Raw genomic sequence first — 18,619 nt, forward strand, 5'->3', positions numbered from 1 at the left:
ACAAATCTTCCTCCCTGGTTCAGATCAGCTGCTGACTGGGAATTCTCAATTTCCTCAGCAAGCCCAGCATAACCAAACTCATTCTGAGGCATTCTCTCCAAGACCTTCTTTTGTCCAACTTCCAGATCAACCTTTTCATTTAGCATCAGCCTGTTGTCTGACAAATACTTGGGAGCCTCCTTTGAGGCAGCTCACATGATCCCAAGCGTGGCTCACTCTGGAAGGCTCGTGAGCCTGTTGGGGCCCTGTTGTCTTTCATCTACCACCACTATTGCAGCTCTTGATGAGCCACCTTCAACATCTGCAAACCTGCATCTTCAGACTGTCTCCCCTGTTGCTCCTCATGCTTCCTTTGTTGGAACAACATCTTTCACTTTGTTTTTTTTCCTCTCCTTAAAATTCCTTGTTGTGAAGGAGAAAAAAACCACAAGTGTGCCCTGAGTACAAGTGTGTCGTTTATTCTTTTTCTGACACAAATTCTTTGTTGCTGGTGTCTTGTGGCCCTTAAAAAAGGGCTGCCCCATTTTGTCTTCCCTGTGGCTTTCTGGAGCGCTCTGCAGGCGGGTTGGCCACTGCCCTTTGCTGCACACAAGGGGCTTTTCTACTGCTGCTGCATATGATGTGTGTAAAATGATTTGTAGTGAGCTGCTCTATAAATGAATTTTATTACAGAATGCTATTCAAAATTGGGATATTCTGAAATTAAGCTGCCTCCTGATTATGACTTTTCCCAGAAAACTGATTTTGCCTAATGCTAGAGAATGATAATAGGCAGTACTTAATTAGCATAAATTAAATTTAATGGGAACAAATTCTGCTACTGCCAAATAGTTAAGAGGTGTTTAATAGAACTGAAATTCTGAGAGTTCATCTTACACTACATGAAGGTGCCAACTAAATTTTAAGGTCTCCGTTCTCCAGGCCTCTGTCAAATATGCAGCTAAAGTTCAATGACCTTAATTCAGGGAGAGCTGGCCCAAATTGTTAAGGTTTGTGACATAAACTTGTGTAGGAGTTATTATTGTTGTTGTAAACGTATAAATTTATTTCAAAATGAAAAGTTTGAACATAGGGTAGTTTCATTTTGTCAGAACCGTGACTCTCTCTTTATCCTGGCTTTGGCAAAAGCCTTTCAAGTGCATACTTGGCAATTCCCTCAGTGTATTCTCACTGTTTCCAGCAGTCTGCATCCTGGGGACTATCTTAGCCAGTTGCTGCTTCTGTATTGTTGAGATTTTTTTTTTCTTTTTCTTTTTTCCCTGCATAGCCACTCTTGGACAGAAATCACAGTGTTTGGCAAAAGGCCAAACCACCAACTAGACATTAAGTTTTCCAGCTTCTGTCTACGTTTCCTGATCTCTGCTCAGTCGCTCGATCTGCATTACTGCATGGAGTTAATTACAAGGGTGAAACATCAGATCGCCCTAGTTAGTGAGACATGCCATGCTCCTCCTCACCAAGCACACTGGGCTGTGCTTCCCAAGTCACAAGGAGACAGCAATTAGGAAAGCTAACCCCACTGTACAAGTGTGCCTAACCAACACACACAGATCAGGCTAATGGTATTGACCTCTCATGTCAGTGAGGAGCTGGAGGAATTCTGTCGTCTAGCAAAAAAAAATGGAATATTCCAAAAATATCAGTCGTGAAAAGTGTAGATGAAAGCAAATTGATTTAAATAAGGTATATTCTAATATGCATTTTGCGTACAAGAAAAAAAAAGGCAGCAAATGTTTGTTGAGGTTTTTTTAAATATAGGGAAGAAAAAAATCCTTGTACAGAGGTTCTTGTAATTTCTGAGAAGTTACAAAATCTTCCTGAAAGGCCAGCCCACCAGCACCATATCTTGACCTGTACTTCAGAGTTACACTGGAAGAAAGGAAGTGTGTCCCTGCATCTGTAGATAGGAACTTGAGCAGGAGTTTAGTGCCAGGAGGGCATTGCTCCAGGGCAGAACCTACTTCATTACCTAATGAGCAACATAAAGCAACAAAGAGGGAATGTGGTTTTGCTTAATTTGTCGCTGTGTTTCTGGCCAGACTGCATCTAAACTTGGCCTTCTTTTTAAGATTACCTAAAGCAGCCTGATCCATTCCATGATCAGTTCTAACTTTGGAGGTTGAAGTTCCTTCTGCCTGTTTTTCTTGTCTTCTCTTTTTTTTTCCTGACTTAGGCCTAAAGCTTTAGTATATCAGGTCTGCACCTTCATCACCTCCACAAGGACGGCTGCAGGAGCCTGCTGGCATCACCACAGTCCCTCCAGCATTCTCTGAATAAACCCCCTATTTGTTCCTCAGAGTTGGAGCAAGCTTTTTATGTAAAGCTCATAATCTTGCTGGTGTTTTGGCCCACGACTTGGTGGTCTTGGTCTTAAAGGTGTGCTTTGAGCTCTGTGTGGTTAATAAATAATTTGTCCATGTTTGCTATGGAAGCTTCTAATAACTGGATTTTTTTAAGCATATGATTACAGTAAAACACAAATGAAGTGTGTATCAGGCAGCTAAACTCTACCTGTATTTTTGTACCCCACTCTAAACATTCTTCAGATGAGGTTGTTTCTTCAGCTGCTTCTGAGATCAGAGGAGTGTGTTAACCAAGTCGTGCTCTGACCCTATACATGGTGTTTGTGTGACCGAGAGTGAACAGTGTGCTATGGACACAGCCCAGGGTGAAGGAATAGATTTTGATCCTTTCTGCTTTGGGCCATGTCCTTGTCTGATGAGGCACATCTCCCTTATTTCTCAAAAGAGAAGGTCCACAGCACACAGCTCCACATTTCTAACCATGGCAATAGCTCTTCAGACCTGTTATAGGGGGTTGATGAAAATTCTTGGAAAACAAGGATTACTAATCACTAACAAGTGTTTAGATAATTGCATGGCTCATTGCTATAATGAAAGAGGACCTCATTGTCCTCTTTCTCCCAAAGTACCTGTGCTCCCATATACAGCCTGGGAGCAGAAAGATGGAGAAAATTGCTCCTTTCTCCAAGGCTACAGGGAAAGCTCTCAGAGATGGGAAGGGAATCCACCTCCCAGGATTGCCAGGCTGGGGGGCCCTGCCCCGCCTTATGGCCAGCTACTGTTTCACGCTCAGAGCATAAAACAGAAGGAAGATGAGAGCTGCTGCTGAAGTGTAGGCTTATGTTTGGTATCTGCTTCAGAAACAGAGACTGCAGTTGGGAATGTTTATCATCTTGCTCATAATGAAGCCATTACACTGCAGTCACAGCTCTGAATTGCAGCTTAATAGATTTTCATTTTGTTTTCTCAGTTAAGTCATATTTGATAAATGCAGAAATGTGTAGGGAGCAGCTTATCTCAAGTAGACAGTTTCTTTTAAAATGGGTGGTTTGGATGTGCTTTGCATGAGGATTTTTTTGAAAGAAAAAAAAAGGGATTGTGAAGTAAATTTTTACAGGTATTAAATGGTAAACCCAGAGTATCCACTTGCTGTGCACAAGGTTTCTACTTTTCGGAGATCTGGTAACTTACAGCTATTGAGGATAAAAAACAATAATTTCTTTGTGGTTTTGTGTGTACAGGTACTTGTGTATTGGCCTGTGCATGCAAACATTTTAGAGTATTGGATTTGTATTTTTTTTGCAATGCTTCATGTTGTCTTAAAGATTGGCTTGCATGACTTACTAACAAAAAAATATAGAAAACAAAACAATTCCAGTATCTGCTTCTGTGCAGGAAAATTCATAAGGATGTCATGTTTGTCTAATTTGTTATCTTTTCCTCTTATTTTGAGCCTAAATGGTACAGATTGGTTTGCACATAGCCCAATAGTAGTCTGGGAAATGATGCTGCCAGCACGTGGTGTATCATTGCAGTGGGTTGTCCGTTTCCTATTTACTCTGGAAAACTTTTCAACACAAAGTATTTCAAAATATAGTGTACAGGGAGGTGGAAGTAATTTGCATTTGTTTGTTTATTTTTAATCCTGGCTGGAAAAGTTCTTGCAGTAATGAAGCCAGCATTCTCAAACACCAAAGCAAAGCTAGTCTCGCAGTGCTATCCTGAGGAACTTTGTCAGTGTTTTCAAACTCGGGGGCCAGAATCCAAGCATGTAAATCTGTGTTTCAGGCCAAATTTTTAAAGACATTTTATAGCTGCAGATAGGATTTTCAAGGGTACCCAAGCAAATCTGCAGCAGACCCCTTCCAGCAACTGGAAGAAATGTAGTAAAATCATAGAGAAAAACCCTTGGCACTTCAAGTACTGTTCATTTCAGAGGTGCTGAGCATCACATCTCTTAGGAGTTATTTTGAAATTAAGGTGAAATGCAGCCCAGCAACTGCATCTGGTGGAAGCCACAAGCGCTTCCACAGCCAACAACCATTCCCAGTGAGGACACTGGGCAGGTTTGCAAAATCAGGCCCTGTGTTTCTGTCCTGGCCTCATGCCCGGTTCTGTCTGCATAAGGCAAGTCTCTAAACATTGTTAACTGGATCAAAAGGCTGAAATACTTGTGTCACAGCTACCCCTTTTTGGCAACAGCTGACCTATTGTTGGCAGCTCTCTCCTCCTCCTTCCTCTTTTTGCCTCCTTCCATTTTTGTCCCCTCCTCCCAGCCTTCTAGGCTTTTTCCTCTCACCCCAGTGCTGCCACATGTGCTTTCCCAGGGTTTTCTTCCTCAGTTCTTTCTTATCCTTCTGCCACTTGTCTCTTGCCTAGAGCTCTCTCTGCCATGGCTTCTGCTGCTGGAGATGAGTTTGGAAAGCATCTCTCTCCTTATACAGGCTTTGGGATTCCTGTACCCACATGCCACATTTCTGCTCTCTGTTCAGTTTTTCCTTTGCCTCTGTTCCCAGGGTGCTGGCTCTGTCTGCAGGGCTGCTGTTTTCTGTCTGTCCCTCCCCACTTACTAACCACCACCTTAACTGCCTCCCTAGCCCCAGGCTGTCGTCTCCAGCTGACCTTCACCCCAGTCCAGCTCAGACATATAAAACAAAATTAGCCTGTATCACATATTCTGATAAACAAGGCAGCCAGCAGATCATGTAAACTGTGAACTATGCACCTACAGTAATATGACCTCAGACCATTAAAATCACATACTTTGTGTCTGGTTTAGGGCTTGTATATAAATGTTGTACAGAGAGACTTTATTAGAGCTTAGCAAATCAAAAACTGATCTTGGATTTCCATTGCTCAGGAGTTACTTGTTTGAATGCAGTACAGGGGTTAAGAAGAAGGAATTATAAGTTTGAAACACTGTTTGTTGAAACTCCTGATGAGTTGTACAAAGTTAGTTTGTTTATCAGAGTACTGTCGTCTTTGGAAGACAAAATGGTGGGAAAAATACACTCAGTGAAGAATCCCACAAGAAAAAAATTGATTAATCTACTACACTGTTGTTCCAAATGTTTTACCAGAGTAAGACATACACAAAATAGACCTTTGGAGGGTATCATTGTGAGGACATTGCTACAAACTTGAGAGAGCTCTTGCTTACCTGAAAGTTTCCACAGCCACAGACCATGACATCACACTGCAGTGCTGTTAAGAGGAAAAGGGTATGTTTTAAGTTCAGGTGGATGCTATGGAAATTGTGGGGAAGGTTTTCACCAGATTTGTCAACTGAAGTTATATTTATCAGGATTTACAATGATAAAAGTAAACAACAAAAGCTGCACTGTCTGAGCCACACAATTTCTTCGCCTCAAAAACTGCTAGCATGGGCTTACAAAAGGGTACCGTTTCCCAAGGCAGCTTGTTGAGTCAGCTGCAGCTTTTCTGCCAGATTTATGTCTGAACTCTGAACTACTTGCTTTCTAGGTCACTAGAGACCAGCAATGAGGAGTGATGTCTTACAGACATTTTGTTGGCATGCCACCTTTCAAAAATGTATGAGCCCAGTCCTGACGAGCTGAGACTCTGCTAACCCTACAGGCCACAGGGCCAATGCCTAAGGACAGGCTGCTTTGCTTCTATCCCACAGATCCTGGACAGGCATATGTGTGAAAGCCCCAGACATAGGAGGTGTGTGTCATTCAGCCATGCTGAACACATACTGTGCTGGTCTCAGGTTTGGTACTACAGCAGTCAGCTTTCAAACCATTGTGTCACAGAATGGTAGAAGAGAGCTGTCTTGGTGGTGATAAGGGAGAGACAGGCTGGCTGGCTGATGAGAAAGCACACTGCCATCCTGGGAACTGGATGTTCACATCTAAGAAAGTCATGAGGTCTTTGATACAAAGCTAAGTGACTAGAGCCTTGCCATTGAACCCAGTGAGCATTGAAAACCAGCTTGAAACAAATGAGAGGTGATTCAGCCTAGAACTGTCTAATTCTTCTTTTCCTCTCCTCGTGGTAAAAGTAGGCACTAACATGGGGATGAAATTAAATGCTTTTTATCTCTGTGTAGCAGTCAACCTTGTGCATCTAAATGGGTGCAACTGAATAATTTTGTTACTACTTGTCCTTTCAGTGGAACTTAAACTTTCTTTGTGCATCCCATTTATTGAATTTTTTGTTTCATTAAAAAGAGCTTACTGAGACTTCCAGACTCATCCATTAGCTTTCTAATGATGACATAAGAGCTAGCGTCTGCCAGTGCCTTCTGTCAGCAACAAAATAAAAGTAAACACATTTGAGACAGTTTGGGTGGTTTTGCTTGGATTTAAGTGAATACTCCATGTCCAGGGAAGCATTCCCTTTTCACTGGTACAAGTGTCTCCAGTGTGCGAAGGTGGATATCTGAGCCCAAAGCAATCTGTTTGCTGCTCCAGCTTTCCATGAGGGTCAACTTTCTGCTGATGTTGCTTATACCAACTGTGTGAAGGAAATACGGGTGCTAATGGTCACTTGCCCTATATTATTTCCTTCCTAGACCGGGTCTCTTGGATCCTTTCCACAGCTCCCATACATAGGCAAGGCCAAATTTTATCTAATCCAGGAAATGAAACACTGAATTTCACTCTCAGACTCATAACTCTCAGCTGAAATAACCTCTCACGTGCTGAGCACCCCTCTCCTCATGCAAGCCTTTCAAGCAGTCTTCATGGCCATTTACATCACTGCACAAGATATCAGAAGGTGCAGCCACCTCCCTGGAGGAGCTAGTTGCAAACTGCCCAGGAATGCCAGTGCTACAAGGTGGCTGCTGTGGTCCTGATTCAGAAAGAGGCTTAGCCCTCACTGGAGCATGGGCTATGTCATGCCACTAGGGGATGTTACCATCTTTGAAATCCACAGAGAGGCCATCTGTCCATGTTTCCTTACCAGGAGTTAGGCCATCACATTAAACTGGCATGTGGGAGACTGGTTGTGTAGTGGTTGCTCTTTTGGATGACTTCCAATGAGAGGAGGACATATGGAACACAGCTGAGTTGCTTGCAGTGTGACTTTGTGTGGAGACATCTCCAACAATACAGCTGTAGTTATGTAACCTCATGTTTCTGAATGGCTTTCAAATACTGTGGCAAGCTGTCAAGAGATTTCAGTTGACCTGGTAGAAGCTGATTCATTACAGCTATGTCCTAAAATCAGCAGAGCACCCCCATTCAGCAAATCATTGAAGTGCATCCCTTTAATGTTAGGGATATAAGTGTTGCTTGAGGAGTTTGGTGCAATAAACATTTTAATTAAAATATGCTTTCTTCAGTAATGTGGCTTAGATAACATCAAACTCCTGGACAACTTCAGTGTTTCCCTCAGTATTTGTAAATGCATGATGTAATTCCCTTTGATTTTAATGCAAGCATGACCCTTTGTTTATTTTCTTGTTTTCAATACATTAACAAATATCTGGGGCAAAAAAAGATTTTTGGAAGAGTTTTCTATTGCCTCAGTTAATTTATTCAAATTTATCATTGCCTCTATGTCTTTTACAACAAAGAATCCCAATTAATGAGATTTTTGGTGTATTGATGAATGTTTGCTTTCAGTCAAAGTAATTATTCCAGCGATAAGACTTTTCAGCTAGCAGACCTACTTATATATTTATTAAATATGCTCCAAGAACATTTTCCTGTGTAAAATGAGGATAACTATAGTTAAAAAATAAACTCTAGTTTAACTATAGTTAAAAAATAAACTTTCCATATTTTATTGAAGCTTTGGAAATTTCTAGAAAAGAGGATTTTTCTCTCACAAGTTGGACATAGAAGTTGAAGAATCCTTCCTTACATCTCCCTACATATGAAAGTAACCTTTAACAGAAAAAAATGCAGAATTTATCCCCTGTTAGCTGAGACAAAAAACTGCCCTTTGATCAAATGCTAACATTAAAAACTTGGGAGGAGACTTGGTAAGACCCCAGTCAGCCATCACCCAACACTAAGAATCTCTCCTGTGCTTTTTGTGGTTTATGTTTTAAGGAGGAAAAGGAACACTTAGATTTGTTCATAAAAACCTTTCAGTGACAGTTCCTGAGGATTAATTTTTGTCTTATGGAAAGGATGTAGGACATGCTTGCAGAACTGCAGAGGCTTGTCATTGTAGAATGCATGGATCTATCAAAGTGATTTTAATTCTCTCTGCAACCTTGTGAAGAAGGTAAATTCCCTTCCACAGTACTGGAAGTGGGACTCAGAGGAGATTAGATTTGCCAGATTGTGTCTGGCAGGAGGTTCTCTGGTACTTGAGTGGCCACAGTCAGAAGAACTACCATGTAAGAGAGACACAGCATGTCTCCTGCAGTCTTATTTGCATGTTCACCACATCAGTTGGAAGAGTTTTGATTTTATTTCACTGATGCTGGTTTGAAATAGTTCTGGCTTTATGCAAGGCTGATTTTCTTGGTAATTGGCAAAAAGAAATGCTTGTTAGGAAGGTCACTTCTTTTGGGGAAATGCAGTGTTTCACTTCGATCTGATTTTTTTTTTTTTTTTTAAGGGAAGTGTTCAGGGGACAGGAAGTGTTTCTAGGGATGGTAGGTTTGCAGTCATTTTGTATATGTTGTATGGCCCTGGTGACCTGTCCATGCTGGGTGATAGCTTCCTCTCTCAGAGGTGTCATTTTGGTAATCAAGTCTATTGCATAGCCTCCATTAGATCTCTTACAGCTTTTCTGTGATTGCCAAACAGCACTGAAAATGGCATTGCCCAGAGATGCTGCTAGATGAATTTCCAGGACTTCTTTTCCCATTGCTGCTGGGCCCAAAGACTCAAGAAAGACCAGAGTGCTCTCTTTAAAGGAAAATTAGAGACCCATCACAGCAGTAATAGTAACAAGCAAGGAAGGGAGCAGTGGAGCTTGTCAGGGGCATCTGCAGCCCTCTTAATCTCTTTCATCCTCAGCTCTTGCTGCTCCTGTGGTGTGCGGTATTGTGTAGGTACCATATCCTACTTGAGGGTCAAGCGTGCAGCATTGCACTCCTCAGCAGTAAGCAACATGTACATTGTGTTCTGCTGTGGAGGTTTGGTGACGCTGTCCTTCAAATGCCAGTGTGTGTTATTGTAGCCTATCATCTAGAAAGGTATGTATGGACTACCAGGGAGGAAACAGTTGATGTCAAGTCAAAATACAGCTGAGTTCATTTCTAATGAGCGCTCGTCATCCAGCCCGGTTTGCTAGAGAGGGAGATGGCAGATTCCAGGCAGAATATAATCCCTACCATCAAATGGTCATCATGAGAGCAAATACCTGTCTGTATTCATTTTTAGCTGGGTGATGAGCAGGAAATGCTGCTGTGCAGAATGCTGCCTAGGGACTAGAGAGGACTGCAGAATCTCATAACGTTTTTTCTTGGAGGCAGTAAAGTGAGAGGTGCTCTGTCTGCATTTACTGACATGATCCCTTCTGAGCTGGACCAAGAAATAAGCATTTCAGGTGTGAATTGTATTTCTGACAAAGGCAAATAAGCAGGTAGCAGTAGAGGTTCTCAGTATGGTTGGTTTTAGGGTTTTCTGCCTGGTGGCATGTTCCCACAGAAAACTGTCTGCAGAGGGACTCATCATGCTGGAGTGTAGCCCAGGGTTGTTGCCAGGGGGATTTTGGTATGTGCTTCTCCTCTCCATTGTCCCCTTTCTTTTCCTGCTTGGCACTCCAGGTTATGTTCCAAGAAAGATTGAAAGCAATGGAGCTTTTCACTGGAGGGTTCTGGAGGTTTATTTCCCCAGAAGGACTCCTCTGAGCAGATAGTGTCCACCTCAAGAGGGGGGAAAAAAATTCCTTCCAAAACTTTTAATTTTGAGGTTCTATTAAAGGACTGCGCTCTCTTTTGTGCTCATGCATAACACAATGAAAAGTTGCTGGGTACAAGCAAAATGTGCCTTCAGCTTTCCTCTCAACAACGCTTTTTAACTTTGAGTGAGGCTCAGAGGCTCTTATTTCTCTCCAGATTATTCCAGGTGCTTCTCCTATAAAGAGAATATATATAGATATAGATATAGATATATATATAAGAGTAACTAATCAATATTCTGAGATGCCAAAAGTATCTAGGGAATTACTATTTTTTTTTCCTGTCAAGCCTCTCTTTTGATTTAGGCATTGCTCCCCACATTTTTTCCTTCACTTTGGTTTGACACTTTCTCACCAAAAGAATAATTTCCATTCCCAGCCACCTAGGAGGAAATAATCAGAAGATTATTGGGAGATGGAGTGAGTATCATGTGAACTTCTGTAATTCCTTTGCTTTTGGAGTAGAAGAAAGCACTTAAGTTCTCCATACAGTGTGCAGCCGTCCACATCATCATCTCTGTTGTGGTGCAGCCCAGCCACTGCTTTCCATGAGATGCATTTCCACTTGGTCCAACAGTTGAAGGTCTCGAGGGCTTTTCATCAGATGTGACATGGGAGTGTGCAACTGCTACTCCAGTCCCAGAGAGACTGAGTGTGACATAGGTATCCCCACCATGTCAGAGGGACATGAGGTGGGGGAGACCAGACACCAGGCCGTGTCCCCACCAGTGGCTTCCCTCGCAAGTTTGCATGCCTGCCTCTGAGTACACGAACAACCCTACGCTCGCCCTCCTTTTTGCTGCCTGCACACAGAGGGATGAACAACCTCTCATTTTAAGTATTCGGCTCAGTGTTGCATTCACCTCTTTTTAATGCCCTTTGTAGTTGTGGGTTGTGGAGTGACTGACAACCTTGATTCCTGACAGTGCCAACAAATCCAGCTGCCAAATAAACTAGACCAGAGGAGTCAGCAATAATATACTGGTTTGCTCATTTGATTTACATCAGAACGGGTTTATAATGACCATAAATGATTATTTTTACAAGAGGTACATAAACAAGTAAAATTGAAATGATTGCTCTGCATGCTACTGCACATTCCTAATGCTGCATTTATACGTGTACAAATGAATTCCTTCCCTTCCACTAGCCAATTACTGCCAAAAACTGCCTGTGGCTGCACAGGGTGGCAGTCCCTCCTGCAGTGCATGCATATAAAGAAGCCCATTCCACTCACTTCCACGGAGAGGGGATATTGATAATCTGTTTGGGGTTACTCAGCTTCCCTATAAATCCTAACCACCTTTTGTCTTCTTAAAACAGATGATACTGTAACATGTTTGTGCGTTAATTGGAGTCAGACCTTATGTTCTGTCTCTTGGTTTGGCTACAAGTGCAAAGGATTTACATGTAAGTAGTCCATTACGGGCCCTGCACATGAGCAGAGCTCCCTACACAAACACAGCCAGTCCCAGAAACACCTTGAGTTCCATTGCTACATGGGTGTTACTGTGACTTGGTGTCAGACTGTATCCTACGTGTTGGAGGTATTCCCTTTAGCACAAAGGACACCCAAAAATGTTTGGAAATAGAACTTTTATTAGGGGAAGCAATTGGTATGTGCAGAAAAGCAGGGATGTCCAAAGAAAAAAGTAAATTGCTTAGAAATAGTGAGGGAAGAATCTTCATTTCCTTCCAGAAACCTGAGGGTGATGACTGCTTTATGCCCTCAGCATCTCTTTTGGAAACTATCCATGATTTCATGCATGTGAGAGGCAAAACAGACAAGATGTGAAGAGACTGTGAGAGAAGCAAAGCCAAAGGTTGACAGCTAGACTGGGTCTGTGCCATGCATGGCAACAGGAGAAGCCCTTTCTGCCTGTTCTGACTGTACAAACATCAGCACCGTCACTATCCCATTGTTGCTGCAATCACAGCATCCCCCTCAGCTCTGAGCATCTTCTGTCTTTTTTAATACTAGCACAATACTAACCGAAGTGTCTTACTTGGAGTTTCAGATGAGCTTCTGGCTGTGTCAAGTGTGTGAGATCAGATAAGAATATTCCAGCTGTGCTGAGCAAAAAAAACCTTTGGAAGTTGTTAGGTCCAAATCTCCCAACTCTGTCTCACAGAATCCAGTCCAGAATTAATAATGTGATAAATATTTATGGATGTTTCCATTTCATAGTGATATTTACAACCAAGTCCAGTCCACCCTTCACTTGGAACCAGTGTGCCTACGACCTGCCACTGAGCCAGCTGTTGGTTTATGGTGGCTTGAAAGGAGAGATTTGAAAGCTCAGCAAAGGCCAAGACAAAAACAAATAACTGAGTATCAGTAAACACGGGAAGAGGGGGAAATATCAAGACAAGAGTAAGATCAGACATGTGCCAAATGGCTTCAAAATTGCATTGTATGTTTGGTCAAGCATGAAGTTAGCTCTGCATAACGTTCTGTGTATTTCAGGGATAATAATCTTACAATGTATTAGGTAGGCCAGGAAGCAAGGTGCTGCCTTTCAGCCCTTGCAAACAGGTTTAACAGGTATGCTGCATAGTAATCTCCAGATTCTGAGGCATATGTTATCATTAGGTAACTTCGTTTTTTTAGAGGCAGGTTGGGTGACTTTGTGACTTATTTTAGAAGCTGAGAATTTCTGAATTAAATAGCTGCTTGTAATAAGCCTATCGGTGCTTCAGGAACCTGGTACCATTTGTTTCCATTGTGGGAAGTATTAACAAAAAATCCTACCACCACTCCCCCACAAATACTGATCTCATCAGACTTTCACTGTAACCTGAATTACGTTGGATTTGAAACTTCTAGGAGGCTGCATAATTTGGGGAAGGCTATTTCATCTTTCACTGTTCTATGTCTGTTTGCTGACAGCTTTCCACATTATAACACTGCCTTTGATACTTCCAACTTGTAATTTACTGCACCTCACAAAACCAGAAGCTGCTGTGTACTTGTATCATCACATCTGTTTTTTATTTTCCTTTAAGAACCATAACATCATTCTACATTTTCTATTTTTGATGCCCATCCTGCCCATCTTGGCAAGATCAGGTATTCAGTTATGGTACACCCTATATAAATAGAGTAAATAATTGATGCTGCTCCAAATATTCCTGGTTTTTCACTAATCCAGGACTCTAATGTTACATGAGGACACTATCATGCTTGGAAAAGTATAAACAGACAAAGACAATCCCTTATCAAATATTGTGGGCCAAGATTCATAAGCCTACATGTGAGCTTCAAGCTTGAAACCCAGCATATCATTACTTGAACATTCTGATTTGGAGGTATGGTAAATTATCTTTCAGTAAAGGCCCAAACTTGGAATGAAATGACATCTGGATGCATCAGATTCTGAACTAAAGGGTGTAAATGTACTGCTGATTGAAGGTAATTCCAAGTTTCTTCCTTGACCACAACCTGGATTGTTTTGACTTCTTTGTGTCTCTGTTATCTCATCTGAAAACGGGAATAACACTATCTCTGAGTGCTGCCACATTTACTGGCTGTAGCATCTGTTAGGACTCTGGAATTAAAGGCTTTTTAGAAATGTAAAAAGGTATTTCTTCCACTGACATTTATGGAATTAGTGTCAGGACAGTAATGCCTTGATTTAAGAAATCCAGAGTCCCTTGTTACCTGCTTTAGGGGGTCAAAACATTTGGCAGCTACCAAAATGGTTTTCCATCTGCCCATCTCTTTCCATCTCTTTAACACATGTATTACAGTGGTAACTTTATTCGTTTCAACTTCTGTCATCTTGGATCTTTCTTCATGCCAGACTGAAATGCTCCTGCTCACAATGAGTTGTACCATACACCATAAAAAGTCTCATTGATTTCAGAAGGGCTTTCACTGATGTTGTACTATTCATTGTTAAGTAAAGGAATAAATATCACAGTCTGGCTCTGTAGAGTGAAAGCAACAGAAACTGGAGGGTGGGGAGTGGGAATTACAGAGACAAGGAAACCTTTCATTTAAAAAAGATGCAAAGAAAACATGATTCATCTGCATGTCTTAGCTCTAAAGAAAAGCTTTCACTGGCAAATGATAGAATATAGTATAGAGGCTGGCATCTGTAGTAAAGCAGAACTTAGAAAGCTCGTTCCAAATAAAAATAGAAATTACTTGGCTTCTGTGTCATAAATTTTACCCAAACACTGGGAATTCAACTAAAGTATGGCTTTCAGCACTGAAGAATTCCAGGATTTAAAGGATATGGTGTTTCTGGGAGTGAGGCTAGGGTTTGTTTGGGTTTTGTTACATTCAGTTTTCAGTCATATTTCACAGGCAGATCTTTTAGAAGTTGTGTAATGCACTGGCAGAACAGTTTCAGAGCTATCAAAAAAGTATGCTTTTAATTTTGTGGGCTTAAAGGCTAAGGGCACAATAACACTCAAGTCAAAAGTATTTTATGCCTGGAAATGTTTGTGTATTTGCTAGTCTATCTGCTGGCTTTATGTCTCCCTGCTTGTGCCTGGGGTGCGTTTGTGTGCTGTGCTATTCAGCTGGCACTGCAGAGCAGCAGCACTCAGTGCTGAAGGTATGGTTTCTCTCTGTATCTTGCTGTCCAAATCAAGGGGAAGCAATTCATGGTTGAAGTGGAGGAAAAAATTACTCAGAGTTGCTTCATCAGTGCCTTGATCTTAAGGCATTTAACTATTCAAAGCACTGGAAGGCCAGACAGGATCCTCCTCATACCTACAGTGGTAAGCAGCATTTTGCATCAAACTGGCAGGTGTAACTACAGCATGGTGCAAAGAAGTAGAAAGGGCCCCATGGCTGCATGTGCAGAGTGATTTCCATTTCCAGAGACAGATGTTTTTTAAAAGAAAAATTAAACTCAGTGTGCTGTGCTCTGCTGTTGTAGACCAACAGACAGGTCATACTGGGAGGCTACAGAAAGCAGTTGTACCTTTTCCTCTCACCCTGATGCCATCCCCACACTGTCTTTTAGACTCTCCCCCTTCTTCCCCCATTCCATGCAGAGAGCAGAAATCTTGCTCTTCTATCTGCTTGTTGAGTGCTAGTGCTGCTCCGTGCCTTCATACTCTGGCAGCTACAATGCGTGTGATGGTTTTGTGTGCTGAGAAGTGCGCACCACGAAAGCTGTCCTAGATACTGACCTTGCTAAATCACCTTGTGTTTGGTCACTTCTGTATCAGCTGCTGTAGAGTGTCCTGTTAGATGATCCAGTGAAAGACAACTTGTAAATGTTTCTGGGCACAGTGTAGCTGCTTCCCTGCTTTGGTGGTACACTGTAAAGAAATCTGAGAAGCTGCACTGCCTGGTTCTGCTACAACACTACAGGATTTTCTTCAAGCTGCTTTTCAAGGTCTTGATTTTAGTGAGAGTTATAGATGGCCATTTTCATAGAATCACAGAATGGTCCAGGCTGGAAGAAACCTCCAAAGGTCATATAGTCTGACCTCCCCACAGTCAGCAGGGACATCCCTAACTAGATCAGGGTGCCCAGGGCCTCGTCGAGTCTGACCTTGAATATCTCTAGGGAAGAGGCCTCAACCACCTCCCTGGGCAACCTGTTCCAGTGTTCCACCACCCTCATCGTGAAGAACTTCTTCCTGATATCCAATCTAAATCTGCCCTTCTCTAGTTTAAAGCCATTGCCCCTCATCCTGTCACCACAAGCCCTTATAAACAGTCTCTTTCCATCCTTCCTGTAGGCCCCCTTCAGGTACTGGAAGGCTGCTATTAGGTCCCACCAAAGCCTCCTCTTCTCCAGGCTGAACAACCCCAACTCCCTCAGCCTGTCCTTGTAGCAGAGGTCCTCCAAACCCCTGATCGTTTTTTGAAAACAAAGCAGCTTACTTAGACATACCCTTGGAAAAGAATTTGGCTGTTTGCAATTCCTACTACTGCAGAGCAGTGAAGAAAGTAAGTTCATGAAAGTTCAACAATCAAAATCTGATGCTTGCTGTACTATTTCTGTTGCTGCATTCCTGGACTCCCCAGTTAAAGCAGTCATGTGTGTAGTTTGGGGGGCTTTCCCCATTTGATATGTAAGAAAAAAAATTTTTAACAGGTTTCCTCTGCCTACTCAACTTTCATTTGCAGCAGACTGTCTCATAAAAGGCAAGGATTAAAGCACCAGTAATTTTCAAATGGGAATGTAAACCAGACTGTTGGTCATGTCTGTGATTTTTTTGGTCTTGAAATTTTCTTGGATGGCAGGTAAAGTGAGCCTAATCTTCCAGTACAAACCCTGAGCTTGATCAGTCCCTTTATGACTGTAAGCCAAGCTCAACTTTCAGTTACATCAAATTCAGTCCCCTTACAATTAATTTTTCCCTAGCACAGGCTCTTATTAATGATATTGGAGACAAGCCTCAAATGATCCATATTTTCTCTGTAATGGAAAAAACCCAAAACACCTGAGGGTGCTTAGCTACTGCAGGTTTTCACCATTTGAGTTAGCAGAGGTCCATGATGCATATTCTTGCTCAGAAAGTCATTTATTTTTTCTTTAGTTAGCAGATTAAAGAGCAGGGTTCCACTGTATTTAATTAGAAAGAAATGGGGGAAAGGAATATCTTAAACTCAGAAAGTGAAAAAATGAATAAAAATCAGATTTCTGGTTTTAAGCAAAAACAGAAATGGATGGGCTTGTGAGGTCTTGCAGCTATCACCTCTCTCTCAGGCTGCAAATGTACAGGGTAAGATGTTTATAAAGTAAAGCCCCATCAGCAGAGCCTGCAACCATCACACACTTGAGGGGCATCCAGCCACAGGCCCAGTTTATTCCTCACTGAGAAATTCGGGAGCTGGGCCTTTCAAGTCTCATTCCTTGGCTTTTATCCAGGATTAGTGAAGCTTTGAAAAGCAGGATTGTTCTGAAAGGGGATGGCAGTTCCAAGCAGCCATTGCAATGGTGCTGCACATCCATCATCTCCCTGTAATACAGGCCCCACGTGTGCGCTCACATCACAGACAGTGCTCTTTTCACTAGCTGAGCGGCTGCCACGGGTGCCAGAGAATTAACAGGAACTGGCCAGCCTTCAAGATTTCTTCACAAAGACTTCTTAATCATCTCCCATGCCTCTGTACTCTCATGTCAGTGTGTCTGGTAATTTGCTCTACTTTGTGTACACTCTGTTCATCATACAGATTGGCTTTTTACTTTCCACAGCAATTCCTCTCCCTTTGCCAACACCTTGCCATTTGCAGCTTTAATGCCTATTGATAGCACTTCATCAGCTGTGCCTGCCAATGTATGTTCCTTTTACAAGATGTTCACCTTCAGTTTTTATAGATAGTTACAAATTTGGTCACAGACTGATTGAATACTTTGTTTTCGTTTGCTTGTCACATGGAATAGATTTATCATGCTCAATAGATCATCAGATGATTGAAAACAGAGGTGAGGAAGCTTCTCTAGTGTATATCTGTGCTCCAAGCCAGAGTCAGCTCTGCCAAAACCGTGCCCCTGTGCCTAGTCTGGTTCCTGACAGCTGTATCAAGAGAGTTTTTACGGATTCCATAGCCAGCTGTTTGGACAATGCTAGTGCAGGTCCTTATCCAAGCACCAACAAGCACTCCCTAACTTGACTTCTACCATGGGTGATACTTCACTCTCAGGCATACAAACCTGAGCAATGATCTTGTCAATGAAGCCAAGGCAGGGAAGGCTTCTAATAAAGGCTTTTCTGTGTCCTCTGTCACTCTGCCTCGTTCATCATTGGGTAAATGTTTTTGTTATTTTCCCTTTCACTGGTGATGAGCCCTTCTTGTGGCCCTTCACGTTTCTTCTAGCTTTAGTGCAGATAGAGGTTCTGGTCTCTATTTTGTCACCATGTGCCCCATTCCACCATCTCGTACCTCTCTTTTTCTTATCTGGCTAGACAGGGGATGCCTCTTCTGCCTGTCCATGCTCTGATTCACTAGATAGAGGCAGTCTGGTAAAATTGTTGCTGTTTTTCAGATGTTCTGACAGATGCTCAGTTTTAAGCAAAACCTATCACCAAAACCCATTTCTGTGTAACTGACTAGTAATAGTAAAATTCAAGGAAAACTTCAGTAGGATTTATAATTTTTAAGTTAAGCAATTTGCTTCTAATTTTTTTAATGAAACTGATTGAAGTGCAAGGCATCAGCCCATGTACAAGGGACTTCTATTTCTCTTCTGAGATGCTAATACAGTAATTGTTACATGAACAAGGATTGGTATTTTACAAGGAAATTACACTTTTAGAGTTGCACAGTTACATGACTGCTGTCATTCCACAGTTATTTTTTTTCATGTTCTATCAAGGGTAGAATTAAAATGCCCTGTGATGCTGAGTCAGGTGCCACAAATTGTTGCACAGAAACAGGTATGAGATTGTTTCTGCTCCTGGCCTCCTCTTCTTCCATGCCATAGTTAGTAATTAATGCTCTGGGTGTTGCTATGTCTCATCTCACAGTACCTTCTGCTTTATGGACCAGCCATGTCAGAATTTACAGG

The 18,619-nt window shown here is 42.0% G+C and overlaps 1 protein-coding gene across 1 annotated transcript in view; it reads left to right on the forward strand.

Annotated features, from left to right (window-relative positions):
* The window catches only part of LOC128970856 (glypican-5-like), a 371,775-nt gene that overhangs the window by 340,611 nt on the left and 12,545 nt on the right, over nucleotides 1-18,619 (forward strand). Inside the window, exons 11-12 of the mRNA XM_054386218.1 lie at nucleotides 3,901-3,934; nucleotides 4,337-4,352. Of these exons, the coding sequence (XP_054242193.1) occupies nucleotides 3,901-3,934; nucleotides 4,337-4,352 (50 nt within the window). The remainder of the gene's footprint in view (nucleotides 1-3,900; nucleotides 3,935-4,336; nucleotides 4,353-18,619) is intronic.

Source organism: Indicator indicator, chromosome 13 (assembly GCF_027791375.1).
Source record: "Indicator indicator isolate 239-I01 chromosome 13, UM_Iind_1.1, whole genome shotgun sequence".
NCBI classification, from domain to species: domain Eukaryota; kingdom Metazoa; phylum Chordata; class Aves; order Piciformes; family Indicatoridae; genus Indicator; species Indicator indicator.